At 45.1% G+C, this 21,996-nt stretch overlaps 2 protein-coding genes across 2 annotated transcripts in view; one reads left to right on the top strand and one right to left on the bottom strand.

Moving 5' to 3' along the window:
- Positions 1-6,105, bottom strand: part of LOC120941497 (MDM2 binding protein) — a 109,158-nt gene extending 103,053 nt beyond the window's left edge. The window contains exons 1-2 of the mRNA XM_040354912.1: positions 5,796-6,105; positions 1,419-1,490 (exon numbers count right to left, since the gene is read on the bottom strand). Of these exons, the coding sequence (XP_040210846.1) occupies positions 1,419-1,490; positions 5,796-5,883 (160 nt within the window). The 5' untranslated portion in view covers positions 5,884-6,105. The remainder of the gene's footprint in view (positions 1-1,418; positions 1,491-5,795) is intronic.
- Positions 6,106-6,447: 342 nt separating this feature from the next.
- Positions 6,448-21,996, top strand: part of MRPL13 (mitochondrial ribosomal protein L13) — a 103,147-nt gene continuing 87,598 nt past the window's right edge. The window contains exons 1-2 of the mRNA XM_040354913.1: positions 6,448-6,556; positions 14,625-14,748. Of these exons, the coding sequence (XP_040210847.1) occupies positions 6,530-6,556; positions 14,625-14,748 (151 nt within the window). The 5' untranslated portion in view covers positions 6,448-6,529. The remainder of the gene's footprint in view (positions 6,557-14,624; positions 14,749-21,996) is intronic.

Consider the following 21,996-nt stretch of genomic DNA (forward strand, 5'->3'; position numbering starts at 1 on the left):
AGTGTATTTAAAAGTCCAAGTCCTCGCTGTACTGATATTTTTATTGAGGGTTCACCATATACAGTACAGCCCCCCCAATATCACACAACTCAGCCCAACCAATATCATACAATACAGTGCCCATAACAGCACAGCCCCATCATACAGTACAGCCCCCAAATATACAGCCCCAAAACACAGAAAAGCCCCCCCCCCCAAATATTCAGCCCCACCTCCATAACACAGTACAGCCCCCAATAACAGCACAGCTCCCATATTACACACACACCCCACAGCCCGCCCCACCCCAATATTATTCAGCACTGCCCCATAACACAGTACAGCCCCCAATATCACAAAGCACAGGCCCCCCCAATAACAGCAGTGCCCCATATCATACAGTACAGCTCCCCGATATCACACAACTCAGTCCCCGTAACACAGCCCCCAATATACAACACAGCACCCCAATATCACACAAATCAGCCTCCCACCCCATTACACAGTACAGCCCCCCAATATCACACAACACAACCCCCTCAATTTTACACAACACAGCCCCCCCCCCCCCCCAATATCACACAACATAGCCCCCCCAATATTCAGCACCACCCATAACACAGTACAGTCCCCCCAAATCACATCACACAGCCCCCCATGTCATACAATACAGTCCCCCCAATACATCACACAGTAAGTCTCCCATATCTTCCCCCCATCCCATGTATGAAGAGAAGACAGTGAGGAGCCCGGTGTGGGGACGGGGGGTGGATACACACGGTCTCACCCGGCTGGCTTTGTGGAATTGTTTCCTCAGCCCGGCCACCGACATGCTGTCCTCGGTGTGTGATGAGGGAGGGGAGTCCGGCCGGCGATCTGACAGAACAGCGAGGAGCGGGAGACATCTCGGAAGAGAAAAGTCCCACCCCCTAGGTGTGATTGGCGAAACCAAAAGCCCCCGCCCTCTGTGTCCAATCACGGCAAGTTCGGTGTCTTATCCTTCAGACTCCAGGTCTGCAAGCAGTGATCGGGTGGAGGGGTGGAGAGCCGAGCTGGAGCTCAAGGAGGAGCTTAAACCGATTAACCTGAACAAGTGTACGGAGCGCTCTCCCGGGAGGGGGCGGGGACGGGGGAGGGGCCAATAATCAATTTATACGGTCGCATGCATCGGGGGCACCCGTATCGCGATGCAGCGATTACATTTGACAGCCCTACAATATACTGCCTCCTCACTTCCTGTCAATCACTGTGCCGCACGTCTGAATGCGCCCCATCTGTGACCGTTTATCTCATGCACTTGACAGTCGTAGAGAGAGCCATGGAATCTATAGAAAAGCCTGCGCAGGGACAACTTACCTGGTTGAAGAAGTAACTGGCAGAGTTTCTGTTGGATGCACATGGAGAACCCTAAGAAAGGTGTGTGAAGGAAAACGACTTACCTGGGAAGGTGTCAGTGTGTTTGGTGGAGTAATCTTTCAGCTGACTATAAACATCCTGCACATCTGATAAACCTGCAAAAGAGGAAATGGAATGAGAATAAAAGTAATCAGAGGAACATGTAGACTACGGTTACTGGCCCGGATTAAAGTAGCTATTGCGCCTGTGTAACCATAGGTTACACAGCGCAATTGCTTACTTGCCCCGGCGTTACGAATGCTCCTGATTCAGGAACATCGTAACGCCGACTGCAGACTAAAATCTGCGTGGCATAAGGCTCTTATGCCACGCATATCTTAGGCTGCATTCTTGCGATGACCGCTAGGGGGCGCTCCCATTGTGCTCAGTGTATAGTATGCAAATTGCATACTAACACCGATTCACAATGTTGCGCGAGCCCTGCGTACGCAATTTACGTTGTTTCCGTACGGCGTGTTTAGCGTAAGGCTGCCCCTTCTAATAGCAGGGGCAGCCAATGCTAAAGTATACCCGTCGTTCCCGTGTCGCGACGTTCGAATTTTACGTAATTTTCGTAAGTGATTCGTGAATGGCGCTGGACGCCATTCACGTTCACTTTGAAGCAAATGACGTCCTTGCGACGTCATTTGCCGCAATGCACGTCGGGGAAAGTTTCCCGGGGCATGCGCTCGGCGCGGGAGCGCGCCTAATTTAAATGATTCCCGCCCCCTACGGGATCATTTACATTAGGCGCCCTTATGCAGGGCAAGTTTACACAGCGCACACGCAATTTACGGAGCTGCTGCTTGCCGCAATGCACGTCGGGAAGGTTTCCAGACGGAGCATGCGCTCTACGCTCGGCGCGGGAGCGCGCCTAATTTAAATGATACCCGCCCCCTACGGGATCATTTACATTAAGCGCCCTTATGCAGGGCAAGTTTACACAGCGCACACGCAATTTACGGAGCTACTGCTCCGTGAATCGTGAGTAGCGCAGGAAATTTGCGGGGGCGCAGGGCAAAAACGCTGCCCTGCGCCTCCGCAAATAAGGGGCAAATCTACCTGAATCCGGGCCACTGATCTCATCTCCTGGAAATACGGGGTGTCAGGGAGACCCCACATCTTCACTCATTTCTGAGGAGCTGAGAGAAGAGAAAAGCTCAAGGCTTTCCCTTTACTGGCGGCATCAATGCCTTTAGGAAACGTTATAGGCCGAGGGCAGCCAGGCACATAGCAGTACGAGAGGTCATCAAAGCCAAGTTTCGTTTGAAGCTCATCTCCAGACTTGCACAGATCTACAGGCTCCTCCCCTGGACTTAAACTGCCCACTCTGAGCTTCAAATAATGGCGCATAAGAATTTGTAGCAAATCATAATAGAGCCCAAACCATTTCCTGCCTGGAGGATATCCACCATCATCCAAAGATAGTTTTCTATTTAGGATACATTAATAATTTAGTTTATTCAGCATGAAATGGAGCTTAGTTATGTAGCATGAGGCTGTATATTCAGCAATATTTACATTTTTGGTAAACTCATTCAAAAAATCCAAGCTGAGATAACATGCTCTGCATTGATGCAGTCACACAATTTCACAGTAACCACGAGATAAAACAGTTCAGGAATGTTCTTTTATCCTCTTGTTTTGCAAATCTATGTACACTACAAATCGGTTCTGATATCGCCGTTTTACTAACCCGACAGCTTTTTATTCTAAATAGGAAAGCTTCAATTTGTATGCAAATATTAAAGTGGAGGTTCACACAAAAAGTGCAACAGAAAATCCAACAGGACGTCAATTGACGTCCGCCCCTTTCCTCGTTCCCCGTGCGCGCAGCGGGGAAACTCTGTGCTGGCCGTGTCCCTTGGACACAGCCAATCACAGATCGCCGTGAACGGCCAATCGGAGTGGCCGTTTGGTAGGCGATCTGTGCGGCCAATGAGAGATGATCTCATATGTAAACATATGAGATCATTTCTCATTCCCGGCTCTCACAGATCCACGTCCTGTCAGGGAGAGAGGAGACCGATCTGTGTCTCTTGTACATAGAGACATAGATCGGTCACCTCCCCCAGTCACCCCCTTCCCCCCCACAGTTAGAACACTAATATTAGGGTACACATTTAACCCCTTCCTCACCCCCTAGTGTTAACCCCTTCAATGCCAGTCACATTTATACAGTAATTAGTGCATATTTATAGCACTGATCGCAGTATAAATGTGAATGGTGCCAAAAATGTGTCAAAAGTGTCCGATGTGCCCTCCATAATGTCGCAGTCCCCAAAAAAAAAAAAAAAACGCAGATCGCCGCCATTACTAGTAAAAAATAAATAAAAAATAATAATTCTGTCCCCTATTTTGTAGGCGCTATAACTTTTGCGCAAACCAGTCACTTATTGCGACTTTTTTTTTTTTACCAAAAATATGTAAAAGAATACGTCTCGGCCTAGACTGAATTTTTTTTTATTTTTTTAAAACAATTGGGATATTTATTATAGCAGCACGTACAAAATATTTTATTTTTTTTTCAAAATTGTCGTTTTTTTGTTTATAGCGCAAAGAATAAAAACCACAGAGGTGATCAAATACCACCAAAAGAAAGCTCTACTTGTGGGGGAAAAAAGGACGTCAATTTTGTTTGGGAGCCACGTCGCACGACCGCGCAATTGTCAGTTAAAGCGACGCAGTGCCGGAAGCTGAAATGTCACCTGGGCAGGAGGGGGGTATATGTGCCCAGTAAGGAAGTGGTTAACCTTTTCCCGCCCGGCCTATAGCCGATTTACGTCCGGGAAGTGGTTTTGAAATCCTGACTGGACGTCCATGGACGTCCTGCAGGATTTCATGCTGCGCGCCCCCGTGGGGGCACGCAGCGCGGCGATCGGTGATGCGGGGCGTCAGTCTGACACCCTGCATCTCCGATCTCAGTAAAGAGCCTCCGGCGGAGACTCTTTACCACGTGATCAGCCGTGTCCAGTCATGGCTGATCACGATGTAAACAGGAAGACCCGTTGATGGCTCTTCCTCACTCGCGTCTGACAGACGCGAGTAGAGGAGAGCTGATCGGCGGCTCTCCTGACAGGGGGGGTTCGCGCTGATTGTTTATCAGCGCAGCCCCCCCTCGGATCCCCACACTGGACCACCAGGGAAGCCCACCCTGGACCACCAGGGAAGGGCAAATAAAAAAAAAAGTCTTTAAAAAAAAAAAAATGCCAATCAGTGCCCACAAATGGGCACTGACTGGCAACATGGGTAGATCAGTGCTGCCCCACAGTGTCCATCAGTGCCACCACAGTGTCCATCAGTGCCACCCCACAGTGTCCATCAGTGCCCATCTGTGCCACCCATAAGTATCCATCAGTGCCACCCATAAGTGCCGCCCATGAGTGCCCATCTGTGCCGCCAATGAGTGCCCAGTGCCGCCCATCAGTGCCGCCTATGTGTGCCCATCAGTGCCGCCTATGTGTGCCCATCAGTGCCGCATACCAGCGCCGCCAATCAGTGCCACCTCATGTGTGCCCGTCAGTACTACCTCATCGATGTCCATCAGTGCCATCTCATCGGTGCCCATCAGTGCCGCCATATCAGTGCCCGCAATTGAAAGAGAAAAAACTTACTTATTTACAAAAAAATTAACAGAAAAAAATAAAAACATTTTTTTTTTCAACATTTTCATTTTTTTTTTAGTTGTTGCGCAAAAAAAAAAAAAAAAAATCGCAGAGGTGATCAAATACCACCAAAAGAAAGCTCTATTTGTGGGGAAAATAGGACGCCAATTTTGTTTGGGAGCCATGTCCCACGACCGCGCAATTGCCATTCAAAGTACAACAGTGCTGAAAGCTGAAAATTGGCTTGGGCGGGAAGGTGCGTAAATGCCTGGTATGGAAGTGGTTAAAGGTTATTAAAAACAAAAATATTTTTTTTATTATTATTCATGCGCTATGGACTGACACTCCAGCTGATCGGCAACTCGGCTGGACTGCCATTCCATTCTGCGCATGTGACGTGGGCACATATGGACAGAACACCGGCTCTGCCGCTTCCCATCCCCCCCAGAGGTGATGATCCTGGAACCGGTCTGCGCTGGAGAGGGGACACAGGAAGTTGGGCCAGGAAAGGACGGTCCCCGGCCTGGCTGTACAGTGCGGCAGGTGTGCTCACCACAGAACTGGCTGCACAGAATCACCATGTATATTTATTGCACGGTGTGCCTGAAGTGCGGCTCTGATGTGTAGGCTGCCGGTGTTGACACCTCTCTGAAAATGCTGTTTGCCTGGCTGTGGAGGAACAAGCATGCAGCCATTGAAGTCAGGACTCTGGTTTAGTCTCAGGCTGACTTAGCATTGCAGCCAGGCAGCTGGTATTTTCAGTAGAAGAGGTCTGCAGTATCATTCCCCATATAAAAGCAATGAGCTGTGTGCTACCTGCGGGAAGGGCCTGTTGTTGTTGTTGTTGTTCCCGGGCTCCCTCCGTCCTCTTCTGCCAGCTGACGAGCAGCACATAACGATCCATACACCCAGAGAGCTCCGCTTCACCACACCGGGAACCGGAACTTTCCTTAGAACACCCACACACAGATCAGAAATCAAATCGCCGCGCCAGTGACGTACTTCCGCCCAGCTGTCACCACCTAAGACCTTCCCCCCGGCAACATTTCCCCGGACACAAAGTTCCTCCAGCACACTGTCACAGCAATGTAGTCACTAGGATTTAGTTTGAGACTACAATGTTCCTCCTGAATAATGTAGCAAAGACGTTTCAGTCAAAACGAACTCGCAAACTGCAAGTTTGGCTTGAGAAAAAAAAAAAAAACACTAATTCAGATTAAGTGTCCTGTTATGCGAGCGTTGTAATGTACGGTAAACGCCATTTTGTCAAGGACCACACACCGTTGAATGCTAGGCAATAGACGGAGGGAAAATGTCTCCGCTACTGGATACAAGAATGCACCAAGGAGGAAATACTCCCGACAGATGTCGCGTTTTGCGAATTTTATAAATAGGGGGAGCCATTTTTTCGTAGACCGTGCGATACTGAGGTCTAGGGGGAATAGACTCACCAAAGATGTCTGCGAACATGGAGACATAAAATACTAGGAGTGGACCTCTAGTGAATATAGTGTCCTGTTCTGGATGTGTGTGATGGTGACCTCCATGTGATGGCGAGTTACGGCAGAGCTGCCCAGGTAATGATGTCTGTCAGTGATAGGAGATGTGGGAAAGCGTTCTCACATAGCTGCACAATACTGGCCATACACAAGGGTGGCTTTCCAGCCTTTTCAATGACAGTTAGGGCAAAGCAATGGGCTAAGGCTGCACATACACCATACAATCTGATGGTACAATCTCCTTTAGATCCACTCAGGAGAATTTATGTAAAATTTGGATGCATTTCCCTCCCTAGGAGCCACAGGTTCTGCATACAGCCGCCAATAGGAATCAATGGCTGGACGCAGGTACGTGTGTAAAACGCACAGATGAGCGGCAGCCATGGATATCTATGGGGGGTGTATGTGTGACTCCTGGGTGGGGAAATACATGGAATGTTATGTTCTGTATTCCCAGTCATGTTTATGAGGCCTGCAAAGACTCCGCTGGTCAGAGCCGACCTGGAAATATCCGCAATGTGTGCGCCCCGACATCACATCAATCACTCCTTACAGTGTGACCGAAGGACAGACTTCTTATTCTAGTATTGGATGGAGTGGAGAGGGATTAGAACCCCTGTCAGGTTTTATTGCTGTTCTGACAAAATGTCGAACCCGGCAGAATATCGAACCAGGTCAGTTCCCGTGACGCAGAATCAGCTGTTGCAGAAAACAACACGCACTGCGCAGTGCGTCATCGCTGGTGTCAGGACACTGCATGTCAAATTTGTCGACTGACGGCCATCTTGCTACACTCTGCACTCGGTCGTCCTAAGCCTGCAGTCAGAAGGCGGCAGCGGACATCTTTTTACACCCACCCGAGTCTTGCATTTCACACGTAGACCCCTTTCACACTGGGGCGGTTTGCAGGCTCTATTGTGCTAAAAATAGCGCCTGCAAACTGACCTGAAACGGCGGCTGCTGTTTCTCCAGTGTGAAAGCTTCGAGGGCTTTCACACTGGAACGGTGCGCTAGCAGGACCGCCCCAAAAGTCCTGCTAGCCGCATCTTTGGAACGGTGAGGGAGCGGTGTGTTTACCGCTCCTCCACCGCTCCTTCCCATTGAAAGCAATTGGAAACTGCGACTATACCGCCGGCAATGTCCCTCTGCAGAGGCGCATTGCTGGCGGTATTAACCCTTTTTCGGCCACTAGCGGCCTAATACTGCCGGTAAAGCGCTGCTAAAAATAGCGGCGCTTTACCGCCACCGCACCCCCCACCCCAGTGTGAAAGGGGCCTTATTTTTTACCAGTAATCTGAGCTTATATAGTGCAAGACAGTATTTAGAAAGAAGTCAGTGACAGAGTGTGTGGCGAGTTGAGATGATCAGCAGCATCTGCTCGCAGGGGACAACAAAACATGTAATCAGGGCACCGATCATCAGTGCCCTGATTACATTATAGCTCCACCAGTGTCACCAATCAGTGCCCATTAGTGATGCCAGTCAGTGCTGGCTATCACTGCAGCCCTCAGTGCCACATATTGGTGCCACCTATCAGTGCCCATAAGTGCGACATATTAGTGCCTCCTCATCAGTGCCCATAAGTGCCACTTCATCAATGCCTACGTCAGGACATGCCGTGTCTGCAACAGCTGATTCCACGTCACAGGAAGTGATGTGGTTTTGATTTTCTGCCGGGTTTGACATTTTTTCACCATTAGGGAGATTCACCCTCTCTATTTGCACTCTTTACCATTATTGAACAAAGTGAAAAAAACAAACTAATTTTTGGTTGTCACCAGAACAGGGATAGAAGAGAAATCTTCCAATGGGGACACTGGTTCTTTTGACACCCCGGGAATTTCAGCAGATTTGGAGATCCATCAGATTTTGCTACACCCCACACGCGTCCACAGTAAGGATACTGTAAGAAGGCGGCAAGCGGACATCTTGTTACACCCACCGGTGTCTTGCATTTCACGAGTAAACGGAACTTATATAGTGAAATTCAGTATTTAAAAATCCATCTTGCTGTCTAGATATTGAATTTTAAAAGCAGCGGGGAGACTGCTGATCTCACAGGTTTGCTGATCTGACAGCCGCTGCTTTGAAAAATCAACATCAAAACAGTCTTACGGATTTAAAGCGGAGTTCCGGCCACAATTTCACTTTTTAAATATAAATACCCCTGTAATACACAAGCTTAATGTATTCTAGTAAAGTTAGTCTGTAAACTAAGGTCCGTTTTGTTAGGTTGTTATAGCATTTAGACACTTTATAAAATAGAAATTGACTGGGGCCATCTTAAGTGTGGGCATCATGAAGCCAGACTGTATGACTTCCTGGATTTCAGCCTTGCAGATCTCGCACATGCTCAGTGCTGCACAAGCAGTGTATTAGGTTTCAGATCAGGTTTCAGCACCTGTACTGTCCAAGTCACATGATTCTTCGAGACTGGGGAGTGCACAGACTCCTGGAAAGTTACACCCACTACATTCCCAGGAGTCTGTGCGGTGTAGGTTAGAAAGCTTAAGCACCTAGGTGCAGGAAGAGGGAAGATTAACTATTCTGCCTAGCAACAACATTTTGAAGGCATCTAAAAAAAAAAAATGTTTTTCTTAAAGGACTAATGACATTTTTTTAAAACTACTGATGTAATGTTATATTTATGGGTGGAACTCCACTTTAAAAATTCTGAATTTCACTATATAAGCTCAGCTCGGGCCTGATTCACACCTATGCATTTTTAGTGCTTTTTGCAAATTTGCATTACAGTCTATTTAACATGGTTTCCTATGGAACATGTTCTGCAGAGCAAAATGCAAAAAGCACTAAAAATGCATAGATGTGAATCAAGCCTTACTGATAAAAGTAAATGTGAAATGCAAGACTCCGGGGGGTGTAAAAAGATGTCCGCATGCCGCCTTATCGCTGTATCCTTACTAAGGATGAGTGCGGGGTGTACCAAGATGGCCGTGACTCAGAGCTGCACGATTCTGGCTAAAATGAGAATCATTTTTTTTTGTTTAGACGATAGAGAACGATTCTCGCGGCATAACATCATCTTTCACATTAAAACAAAAAAAAAATTGGGCTAACTTTACTGTTTTTTTTATTTTTTATTATTATTAATTGAAGTGTATTTTTTCCCAACAAATTGCATTTGAAAGACCACTGGGAAAATACAGTGCGACATAAAATATTGCAGCAATTGCCATTTTATTCCCTAGGGTCTCGGCTAAATATATATAATGTTTGTGGGTTCCAAGTAATTTTTCTAGAAAAAAATATTGATTTTAACTTGAGAAACAAGTGTCAGAAAAAGATTTGGGGCCAGATTCTCAAAAGAGTTACGACGGTGTATCTCAGGAAACACCGTCGTATCTCTGTTTTTGGCCCCGGGTATCTATGCGAGTGATTCCTAGAATCATTTCCGCATAGATACGGACAAGATCCGACAGGTGTAAGTTACTTACACCGTCGGATCTTAGATGTAATTCGCCGCTGGCCGCTAGGTGGCGTTTACGTTCAGTTCTCATTTGACTATGCAAATGAGCCTGATACGCCGATTCCCGAACGAATTTGCGTCGCGTAGTCGTAATTTCCGTAAGCGTAAGGTTACCCCTGCTATATGAGGGGTAACCTTACGCCAGTCCGCCGTATGCCATGTTAAGTATGGCGTCGGGTCAGCGTCGTCTTTTTCCGTCGGTTACGTCGTTTTACTAAGTCGTCCGCGAATACGACTTTACGTCAATGACGCTCACGTCGGCGTCATTGACGTTTTCCGTCGTGAGCTGGAGCATGCGCACTGGGCTCTTTTTCCGCCCGGCGCATGCGCAGTTCGATCGGCGCGGGGGCGCTCTTAATTTGAATACAAGCCGCCCCCTTTGAATTATGCGGCCATACGCCGGGCCATTTACACTACGCCGCCGCAAATTACGGAGCAAGTGCTTGGAGAATACGGCACTTGCTCCAGTAAGTTGCGGTGGCGTGGTGTAAATGGCTTACACTACGCCAACGCAGAATCTTAGAGAATCTGGCCCTTGGACTTTAAGTGGCTGATGACTGATAGTACATCTAAAGATATGTTTTATTTCATATTGGGTAAAATAAAGGAGGGTTATAATAACCCCTTTTACGTTTTTTGTTTTTTTTGGGCTGTGTCCCATTGGGAAGATTTTCCTTCACTTCCTGTCTCATAGCCAAACAGGAAGTGAGAAGAAATCCCTCTAAAAGTGAGGGTGTTTTTGGGTGTCACCACAACTAGTGTCCCCACTGGAAGATTTCCTCTTTATTCCTTTTCTGATGTCAACCCAAAATTTTGTTTTTTCTATTATTCTTCGCAATAATGGTAGCGAGGACATATAGAGAGGGTGAATCTCCCTAATGAGCAATAAAACCTGACAGGTGTTCTAATCCCTCTCCACCCGATCCAAAAAAAAGAAAAAAAATGACATTATTTACACCAAAGTAGAACTTTAGACACTTAGGGCCCTTTCACACTGGGGCATTTTTCAAGCGCTTTAGCGTTAAAAAAAGCGCCTGTAAAACACCCCAGTGTGAAAATGGTCTTAGCGTTAAAAAAAAGCGCCTGAAAGAAGCTGCATCTGCAATCCCAATGTGAAAGCCTGAGTGCTTTCACACTGAGGCGCTGAGCTGGCAGGACGTCAAAAAAAGTCCTGCATGCAGCTTCTTTGCAGCGCTTTAGGGCCCTTTCACACTGGGGCATTTTTCAAGCGTTTTAGCGTTAAAAAAGCGCCTGTAAAACGCCTGAAAGAAGCTGCATCTGCAATCCCAATGTGAAAGCTCGAGTGCTTTCACACTAAAGCGCCTGAAAAACACCCCAGTGTGAAAGTGGTCTTAGCGTTAAAAAAAAGCGCCTGAAAGAAGCTGCATCTGCAATCCCAATGTGAAAGCCTGAGTGCTTTCACACTGAGGCGCTGAGCTGGCAGGGCGTCAAAAAAAGTCCTGCATGCAGCTTCTTTGCAGCGCTTTAGGAGCGGTTAATACACCGCCCCTAAAGCCCCCTTCCCATTGAGGAAGCTTTTTTTAACGCCAAAGCGCCTGAAAAGCGCCTCAGTAAACGCCTTTACCAGCGTTTTTCGGGCGCTGGCAGTGTGAAAGGCCTCTGAAAGCACTTGGGCTTTCACATTGGGATTGCAGATGAGGCTTCTTTCAGGCGCTTTACAGGCTTTTTTTAAACGCCAAAGCGCCTAAAAAACGCCCGAAAAACGCCCCAGTGTGAAAGGGGTCTTAGGAGCGGTTAATACACCGCTCCTAAAGCCCCCTTCCCATTGAGGAAGCTTTTTTTAACGCCAAAGCGCCTGAAAAGCGCCTCAGTGTGAAAGGGGTCTTAGCAGCGCTTTACTAGCGTTTTTCGGGCGCTGGCAGTGTGAAAGGCCTCTGAAAGCACTTGGGCTTTCACATTGGGATTGCAGATGAGGCTTCTTTCAGGCCAAAGCGCCTAAAAAACGCCCGAAAAACGCCCCAGTGTGAAAGGGGTCTTACCGTACTTTTTTCAAAATGAAAAAAAAAAAAGGGAGATGTATAACCTCTGTCAGTTTTTTAATTTAGTTTATTCTGTTGTACGAAAAGTTTTGTAACTTTAATAATTTCTTAATTTTCGATATGAGATTAGTATGCAAGGGGGAAAAAAAATTCTCATATACATCGAAATAAAATATAAAGATAATCTCATCATGTGTACCAGGCATAAGGAAGGGTTATAACCTCTGTCAGATTTTGTTTTGGCATCTGTGTCCCATTGGGGAGATGTTCCTTCACTTCCTGTCCCATAGCTAAACAGGAAGTGAGACAATATCCCTGCAAATTAAGGGAATTACTTGGGGACCCCAAGGTCACCAGAGCTAGTGTCCCCATTGGAAGATTTCCCCCTATTACTTTTCTGGTTACAATTTTTAGGATTTTTTTTTTTCCAGTGATAGTAGTAAACAGGACACATCGGGTGAATCTCATTGAAGTGTTATTAAAACCACAACAGTAAAATCTGCTGTATATGTAGTAAAGCATGCTTTTTATACTCACCGTGGAGCCTAAGAGGTTAATCCTCTGCATTGTGTAAAAAGGCTGTTTGATCCTGTCTTCTCTGATCCTCCCCATCTTCCACTGTCCCCAATCCATGTCCTGATAGCATCTGTTCTAGGGGGACAAGCTGCACATGCTCAGTTTGGTGTGTATTGCTAGAGAGTTGTTTTTTTTTTTTCCCCGGGCGGGGGGTAGGGTGCATGTCATCAGCACTGTCCATGAATATCTCATCAATTTACATAAAGTGCTATCATAAATACTCATAAAATATATAATTTTCTACATATGCCGAAGAATCGCACAATGAATATATAAAAAAAAAAAGCAATATAACTAATAAGTCCATTCAATGTCTCAATTCCAAAGTGACTTGTGCTATATACAGAAAATAGGCAGCAAGTGGAGAAGTGGAAATCACTCGTGCTCCCCCTCCCCCCTCCGGTCCGCACTCGGCTGAACCCCTGCAGGGATTAAAGGCCCCACCCACAAAGCACTTCCAATACTGTTAGATGCTATACAAGTATATTCTCCTCCTCCTTCCTGTATACGATCAGTGGACCCGCTCACATGGGGATGGATGGACAAGAATACATCTCGTAGTGTAAATCCGCTGGTATATTTTATTTAACCACTTCAGCCCCAGAAAGGATTTACCCCCTTCCTGACCAGAGCACTTTTTGCGATTCGGCACTGCGTTGCTTTACCTAATTGCGCGGTCATGCGACATTGTACCCAAACAAAAATGATGTCCTCTTTTTATTTTTTCCCACAAATAGAGCTTTCTTTTGGTGGTTTTTGATCACCTCTGCAGTGTTTTTTTTTTTTTTTTTGTGTGCTATAAACAAAAAAGACTGACAATTTTGAAAAAAATATATATTTTTTACTTTTTGCACTAATAAATATAAAAAAATAAAAATAAAATGTCTTCATCAGTTTAGGCTATGTATTTTACATATTTTTGGTAAAAAAAAAAAAATCGCAATTAGTGTATTTGGTTTGCTTAAAAGTTATAGCGTCTACAAAATAGGGGATAGATTTATGGCTTTTTTATATATATATATATATATATATATATATATATATATATATATATATATATATATATATATATATATATATATATATATATATATATATATATATATATATATATATATATATATATATATATATATATATATATATATATATATTAGCGGTGATCAGCGATTTTTTTATTTTTATTTTTTTTTTCTTCTTTTTCAGGACTGCGACAATCAGATCAGACACTTGACACTTTTTTGGGACCAGTGACATTTATACAGTGATCAAAGCTAAAAATAGCCACTGGTTACTGTATAAATGTCACTGGCAGGGAAGGGGTTAACACTAGGGGGCGATCAAGGGGTTAAGTGTTCCCTAGGGAGGTGTTTCTATCTGTGGGGGGAGGGGACTGACTGAGAGTAGAGAGAGATCGCTGTTCCTAATCACTAGGAACAGAACGAGGATCTGTTTTTCATTGACAGATCCCCGCTCTGGCTCTGAGGAGTAATCGCGGGTCATCATGGCCACGCACATCGGCTCTGGCGGCGTGCCTCCTATAGCCCTTAAAGCGGTCGCCGTACAGCTACTGTGGAGAGCCAACCTGCCTCTGTATAACAACGGCGGCAAGTAGTTAAAGAAAAGTAAAAAACTCACGTACAGAAGTAAATGAGCATATAGTATTTGCCATGTCCAGGACGCCTTGCGTTCCACAGACTGAAGGACTGAGAACAGAAAGTGACGTGGTGACGCTCCAAGCCCCACCCTACGCGTTTCTTCATGTGACATCCTCCAGAGCTGCTCAATGCTCTATGCACACCACCAATCCCATATTAAGACCATAAATAACTAATGTAGCCACTCTGTAACAGGAAATTGGCTCACAGCAGCCAAAAAAAAAAAAAGGATTTTGGCGAAGGCTTTTTTTTTTTTTTTGACTGGGCTTTTTTGAGCTAAGAATACATACATAGATTTTTTTTTTTCTTTAAAAATAAACTGAACTCTCTAATTTTTAGCACATTGTCATTGATTGTAATATGAAGTCACTTATTGATTTGTTTCCTGTAGCTGTATTTTAATATATTGTTTTTCTTGTGTCTAGCAATGGGCCACGTTCTCCCGGGTATGGCATGTTATTGATGCCAGGATGCAGCCGCCAGGGAAGATCGCATCGCTATGCTCCACCCACCTGCAGGGGATACACAAGCCGGTCTACCACGCTCTGAGTGAGTCTACTGGAGAGGAATGCAATAGAAATAGTGGATGTTGTCATCAGTGATCTGAGCTGATTGTGGGCCCATTCACATTGCTCTGTGAGCGTTCAGACGTGTCCCTGGGGGCATTGCTGGGCTTTGTGCTGTAGCTAATAATTTATTTCCTGTGAACCCTTGAAGATGAAATGCAGGGATGGTAACATTTTACAGTTGCATTGGTCCAGCTTGGACCAATCTAGCTATGTATATATCATACCTGGCTGATCCCCCCCCCCCCCCACCCTGAAATGGAACGCTACTCCAGTGATCTCCACTTGCGTCCCATGCTGAGATGTTGCCTTGCTGCATTAAAAACACAGGAGGTTGACCGCTCGGCAGGACTGCCAATCAGAGAATGCTTTGTATTTTCTCAATGAATGCAAAGTGTTCTCTAATTGGACAAAGCGGAAATGCGGGGCAGTGATGTCCTGCTCAGCAAGGGACCCCGAAGCTAGTAGAGATTACTGGAGTAGTGGTGTCTGTTTCAGTGATTTCCAGATTCCAGTGGCATCAGCCAGGTATGGAATGTACAGTGCCTTGAAAAAGTATTCACACCCCTTGAAATTTTCCACATTTTGTCATGTTACAACCAAAAACATAAATTAATTTTATGTGACGGACCAACACAAAGTGGCACAAATTGTGAAGTGGAAGGAAAATGAGAAATGGTTTTCTATTTTTTTTACGAATATGTGAAAAGTGTGGCGTGCATTTGCATTTAACCCCCTTTACTGTGATACCCCTAAATAAAATCTAGTGGAACCAATTGTCTTCAGAAGTCACCTAATTAGTAAATAGAGTCCACCTGTGGGTAATTTAATCTCAGTATAAATACAGCTGTTCTGTGAAGCCCTCATAGGTTCGTTGGAGAACCTTGGTGAACAAAAAGCATCATGAAGGCCAAGGAACACACCAGACAGGTCAGGGATAAAGTTGTGGAGAAGTTTAAAGCAGGGTTGGGTTATAAAAAAAGATATCCCAAGCTTTGAACATCTCATATAGCTCTGTTCAATCCATTATCCGAAAATGGAAAGAGATCGGCACAAATGCAAACCTACCAAGACATGGCCGTCCACCTAAACTGACAGGCCGGGCAAGGAGAGCATTCATCAGAGAAGCAGCCAAGAGGCCCATGGTAACTCTGGGGGAGATGCAGAGATCCACAGATCAGGTGGGAGAATCTGTCCACAGGACAACTATTAGTCGTGCTCTCCACAAATCTGGTCTCTATGGAATGGTGGCAAGAAGAAAGTCATAAGAAGTCCTGTTTAGTTTGTGAGAGGCCATGTGGGGGACACAGCAAACATGTGGAAGAAGGTGCTCTGGTCAGATGAGACCAAAATTGAACATTTTGGCCTAAAAGCAATGTGGTGGAAAACTAACACTGCACGTCACCCTGAACACACCATCCCCACTGTGAAACATAGTGGTGGCAGCATCATTTTGTGGGAATGTTTTTCTTCACCAGGGACAGGGAAGCTGGTCAGAGTTGATGGGAAGATGGATTGAGCCAAATACAAGGCAGTCTTAGCAAATTTACCCTAAACATACAGCCAGAGCTGCAATGGAATGGTTTAGATCAAAGCATTTTCATGTGTTAGAATGGCCCAGTCAAAGTCCAGACCTAAAGCTAATTGAGAATCTGTAGCAAGACTTGAAAATTGCTGTTCACAGACGCTCTCCATCCAATCTGACAGAGCTTGAGATATTTTGCAAAGAATGGGAAAAATGTCCCTCTCTAGATGTGCAAAGCTGGTAGAGACATCCCCAAAAAGACTTGCAGCTGTGATTGCAGTGAAAGGAGGTTCTACAAAGTATTGACTCAGGGGGGCGCCATACAAATGTACCACCACACTTTTCACATATTTATTTGTAAAACTATTTAAAACCATTTATCATTTTCCTTCCACTTCACAATTATGTGCCACTTTGTGTCGGTTTATCACATAAAATCCCAATAAAATACATTTTAGTTTTTTGGTTGTAATATGACAAAATGTGGAAAATTCCAAGGGGTATGAATACTTTTTTTCAAGGCTCTGTATGTAGTCAATGGTCCCAACTGGATCAATGTAACTCTGTATAAACTATCCACACCTAGAATTCCTTTTTGCAGTGAATTGACACTATTGCAGCCGACCTATATCCCTGCATTCATCAAACCTGGTGCTCCCTGCTGATTAGAGAGCTGTAGCTTTCATTCCACATGGGATGTGTGTGAGCTCTGCAGAGAGACCACTGCTTTCCTACAGAGAGCAAGTGTCCTGCTCTGCAGCTGTTGGCAGGGGACAGACTTTTCTACCCAAGATGTGACTGCTTTTTAAAGAACTGTAAGACTTTGAACACTTTTTGTTTTAAAGGAATTATTTTTTTTGCTGAAATGATTGTTTACAGGGTATAGAGACATAATAAGTAACTGATTCCTTTTAAAAACGATTAAAAATAGATAAAAATCAATCGTATAATGTGCCTCTAGTTTCACTTTCGTTTTTGCAGCTAGCTTAGTTTTTGCATGTAATTGAATGCCTCTGTGCTGGACAGAGCCATAGAGCAGTGATGGTTAGGAAAACGAAACTAGAATCTCCCAGTACAGTGGTGATCAGGAAACAGACAACCAGGAAGTGTCCAGAACAGAGCAGAATTACAGCAACATCAGAGCAAAAACGAACAATGAGGACATGAAACCAGGACTGCAGTAAGGTAAAGGAAGCCATTAGCTAAAAAAAAAAATTCCTTTAGTGACCCTTTAACTGCTAGCTGCCCACCCACTGCAGATTTACTGTGGGTGAGCAGTACAGGCAGGCCAGACAACATACTGCTTACATCGCCGGCTTGTTTGGGGGGTGCATGTGCACGCCCTCTGCCAACCCGTGCTGCGGTTGCACACAACATGAGTTTGGCAGCTGATTTTAGCCAGTGATTTTGGCTGAAGTCAGGTGATCGGCTGTGTCCAATCACACACAGAGTTTACAAACACACAGGACTCTGTGTACTGTGAACAGCGACCTGGATGTTTCTGGTAGTGCGCAGCAATGTTTTTTGCATAATGTGAAAGATGAAGTTACGCCACGTAAAAAGATACCTAACATGTCACGCTTCAAAATTGCACACGCTCGTGGAATGGCGCCAAACTTCGGTACTTAAAAATCCCCATAGGCGACGCTTTTAAATTTTTTACTGGTAACATGTTTTGAGTTACAGAGGAGGTCTAGGGCTAGAATTATTGCTCTCGCTCTAACGTTCGCAGCGACACCTCACGTGTGGCTGTGGGCGGGACTTGCGTATGCATTTGCTTCTGCCTGCGAGCTACCGGGGACAGGGGCACTTAACAATAAAAAAAATATATATATTTTTTATTGTTGATTTTACTTAAATTTATTTTGACACTTAAAAAAAATATATTTGTATACAATTTTGATCACTTTTATTCCTATTACAAGGAATGTAAACATCCCTTGTGTAATAGCTACCCACTGGTAGTGAGAGGGTATCAGCCGTTGGAGACGTCCTTTTCCCTGACAAGTTGTAATATGCAGGTACCGCCGGTATATCCCATCGAACGCCCTTCCAAGAACGAGACGAGGCTACGTTTGAAGGGTCAAGTAGACTGGTTTAATGGCACATTTCACCTCGCTTATATGTGGTTACAACACTGTACAGGAACAATGACACTCTCCGCCCCCCCCCCCCCCCTCCCCACACAGGGGGGGCTTCAATACAGATACTTTGAAATAATGACATTCCCTTGAGCCAATCAGTCTTCTAGACGTTTTGGCTCCAAGCTTACATTTAACATTAAATTGATCAGACACCTTCCTTTATCAATAGAATTCAATTAGCCTTTAAAACAATTATACACATACTCCCATCAGCATACACCTGAAAGGAGGCTGTACTACACAAAGGAGAGTCCATTGGCTATGCAAAGGGAATATTAGCATTCAGCAGTGGAATAGTCCCTTCTATAATTAACCCTTTGAGCTCAGAATACAATCTGGTAAATCCAATTGTAACAAGCCATGCAGTACTTTGTAGTCCTCACTGCATGATGGTTATCGATGTCCAGGCAGCATGCATAGTTCCATTACACCTTGTAATAGGAATATGGCATGACGGGTCCTCTTTACAGTGAGACGTGGGGGTCAATAAGATCTCACCTCTAGGCTGGGAAGCCTACAAAAACAACGATCACAGCCGAAGCGGCGCCATTTTCTTTAATGCAGAGGCCGGCGTGACGTCATAACATCGCGCCCAGCCTCCAACGATCATAGAAACTTCCGGCGACCATCTGGTTCGCCAGAAATCTCTATGATCACCATTCAGGGCCGGCGGATCCTGTCACCGACTCGCCGAACGCAAGGTGAGTCGGTAGAAGCACCGGAGGGGGGGGGGCGTCCCCTCTCGCTGCCCGCAAGAAGGATGAAGCCACGGAACAGCCGATATGATTGTTTTTATGGCGTAGGGAATCGGCGGCTGAAAATGCAGATATCTGAATGATGCCTGTAGTTGCACCCATCATTCAGATATCCCTGCACAAAGCCGAGGACGTTGTATAACGGCCAGCGGTCGGCAAGTGGTTAAGAAAAAAATTAATTATATGGGTTTGATTATTTTAACTACATTCAGGGCACTCTGGGATCGTAATAAAGGACCAACCAAAGTGGCCCTTTACTACGTGATCAGCTGTGTCCAATCAGAGAGAAGAGTCTGTACCCATCAATCCTGACAGGTGACATGCACATAGATAATCGGGGCCCTGATTATCAGTGCAGCCCCATCTGTGCCATCAATGCTGCCAATCAGTGCAGCCTCATCAGTGAAGGATAAAAATTACTTATTTGCTCAATTTTATAACCAAAACTAAGAAGGTGTGTTTTTTTTTTTTTTTTTTTTTTTTATTTTGTTTAGCAAACTACAACAAAAAAAAAACAAGTGGCGATTAAATGTCAGCAAAAGAAAGCTCTGCCTGTCTTTAAAAAACAAAAAGAAAAAACGTTCTTTTGGGTACACTGTTGCATGATCGAGCAATTGTCGTTCAAAGTGCAACAGCGCTGAAAATTGGCCTGAGCAAGATGGGGGTATGCGTGCCCAGTAAGCAAGTGGTTAAAGCAGAGGTTCACCCCAAAAAAAAAAAATGTTAACATTACATTCAGCCGAGTTGTCCTAATGACAATCGGCTGTTTTTTTTTATTTTATCCCCGTACATACCGTATTTTCACCGCCGCTTCCGGGTATGTCTTCTGCGGGACTGGGCATTCCTAATTGATTGACAGGCTTCCGACCGTCGCATACTGCGCGTCACGAATTGCCCGAACGTTGGTGTGCCGGCGCTGCACCGACGTTCGACTTCTTTCGGCAACTCGTGACGCGCTGTATGCGCCGGTCGGAAGGATGTCAATCAATTAGGAATGCCCAGTCCCGCAGAAGACATACCCGGAAGCGGCGGTGAAAATACGGTATGTACGGGGATAAAATAAAAAATAACACAGCTGATTGTCATTAGGACAACTCGGCTGAATGTAATGTTAAAATTTTATTTTTGGGTGAACCCCCTCTTTAAGCTTTGACAAAATAACTTGGAAGCTGATTGGTTTCCATGCAGAGTTGCACCAGATTTTAGTAAATCAATCCCTTGTTTTTTTTAGAAAGCAATCCAAGCTTGAGTAGAAAAACCTGTCCCCTGCCAGCATGTTGTAGAGAAGGACCCTTGATCTCTGGAAGCAGTGGTCTCTCTGCAGAGGTCCAAAACATTTCCCCTTCTGATTCACAGATGGAGCGCCCCCTAGCAGCAGAGGGTGTGAGTTTTGGAGCCAGCAAGGCTGTCTTTTGCAGTTTGTCCACAAGGCCTATCTCGCCTTAAAGTGACATGGTTAGCTTATTTGTGCGAACTCTACCCCTGATGTGAATAACTCTATATCTTAGTTACTGGGAGTCTCTTGGTGGTACTTGAATATATACAGAACATAAGCATATCCCCCCCCTGGTACACCTGCGTTCTTGGTAATACCTGCTGCTACCATGTGATCCCATGCTTTGACACTCCTTACCTGCTCGTTGTATATCGCAATTGGCTGGCTCCTGTTTGGTGTTAGTGGTGGGGTCTTCCCCCCCTCCTTCCCTTGGGGGAGTTCCACTCTTCTGCGTCTTTCCTTCTTTGTGGTGTTCTCTATATCCGCCCCCTGGTCATATACCGCCCTCTTCTCTGCATTCGAAGTCGATGAGCACCCACCCAATCAGTCCTGAAGAAGCAAGTATTGCTTGCGAAACACGTTGATTTTTTTTTAGTATAGAGTAACACTTTGGCTGTGTACCTGTGATCTACATAGACGTTTTGATTCCACTGTTGGACCTTTTTACACTCCATGATATATTGCGGCTCCTTTCCTGAATACAATGTGATTGGGTATATGTTGACTTCCTGTATCTGGAGGGTGTTCTTTTAATTGTATTTTTTGTTTTTCGTGGTTTTTTATATTGATGTATATCAATTAAAATGTGTTAAGCTTTTTATACAAACCACAAAGTTTGTCCACAAAGTCCATTGTTTGAGAAACTGTGTTAAGGCCCGTACACACGATCACACTGTACTCTTCTGTCAGAACGGAGATCTGTGGTTTTTGCACTGGCAGATCTTTGTTCCCTCCTCTGTGAGGAAGGGATTGTGGGTGGCCAGCGGACATCACAGCCCCTGGACCCCCGCATCAGCACCCCAGCTGTGCAGTGGGCATGTGCGCACCCACAGTGTCTCGTGCACGAAACAACGTACAGGAACGTTGTTCCACGCAGTAGGGCACCCTGCTGCAGCGTGTGTGTGTGTGTATATATATATATATATATGTGTATGTGTGTGTGTGTAATATATATATATATATATATATATATATATATATATATATATATATATATATATATATATATATATATATCTAATTATGCGGTGAGCTGTCCTTAAGTGGTTAAAGGGGTTGTAAACCTGCATTTTTTTTTTTTCACCTTTAATGCACGGACCCCGTTTTACATACCCGAGCCCTGTAAAGTCCCGGGTCGAGAACACACTGGATCTTTTCCCAGAGGTTCTTGGGTCTTCATTAGATAGATTGATAGCAGCACAGCCATTAGTTCCCGCTGCTGTCAATCAAATTTTAATGACGTAGGACAGGGCTCGACAAATCCATGGCGACTAAAAATAGTGTCCTGGCGACTTGGCTTGGAAGGTGTGAG

Source organism: Rana temporaria, chromosome 5, assembly GCF_905171775.1.
Source record: "Rana temporaria chromosome 5, aRanTem1.1, whole genome shotgun sequence".
Classification (NCBI taxonomy): domain Eukaryota; kingdom Metazoa; phylum Chordata; class Amphibia; order Anura; family Ranidae; genus Rana; species Rana temporaria.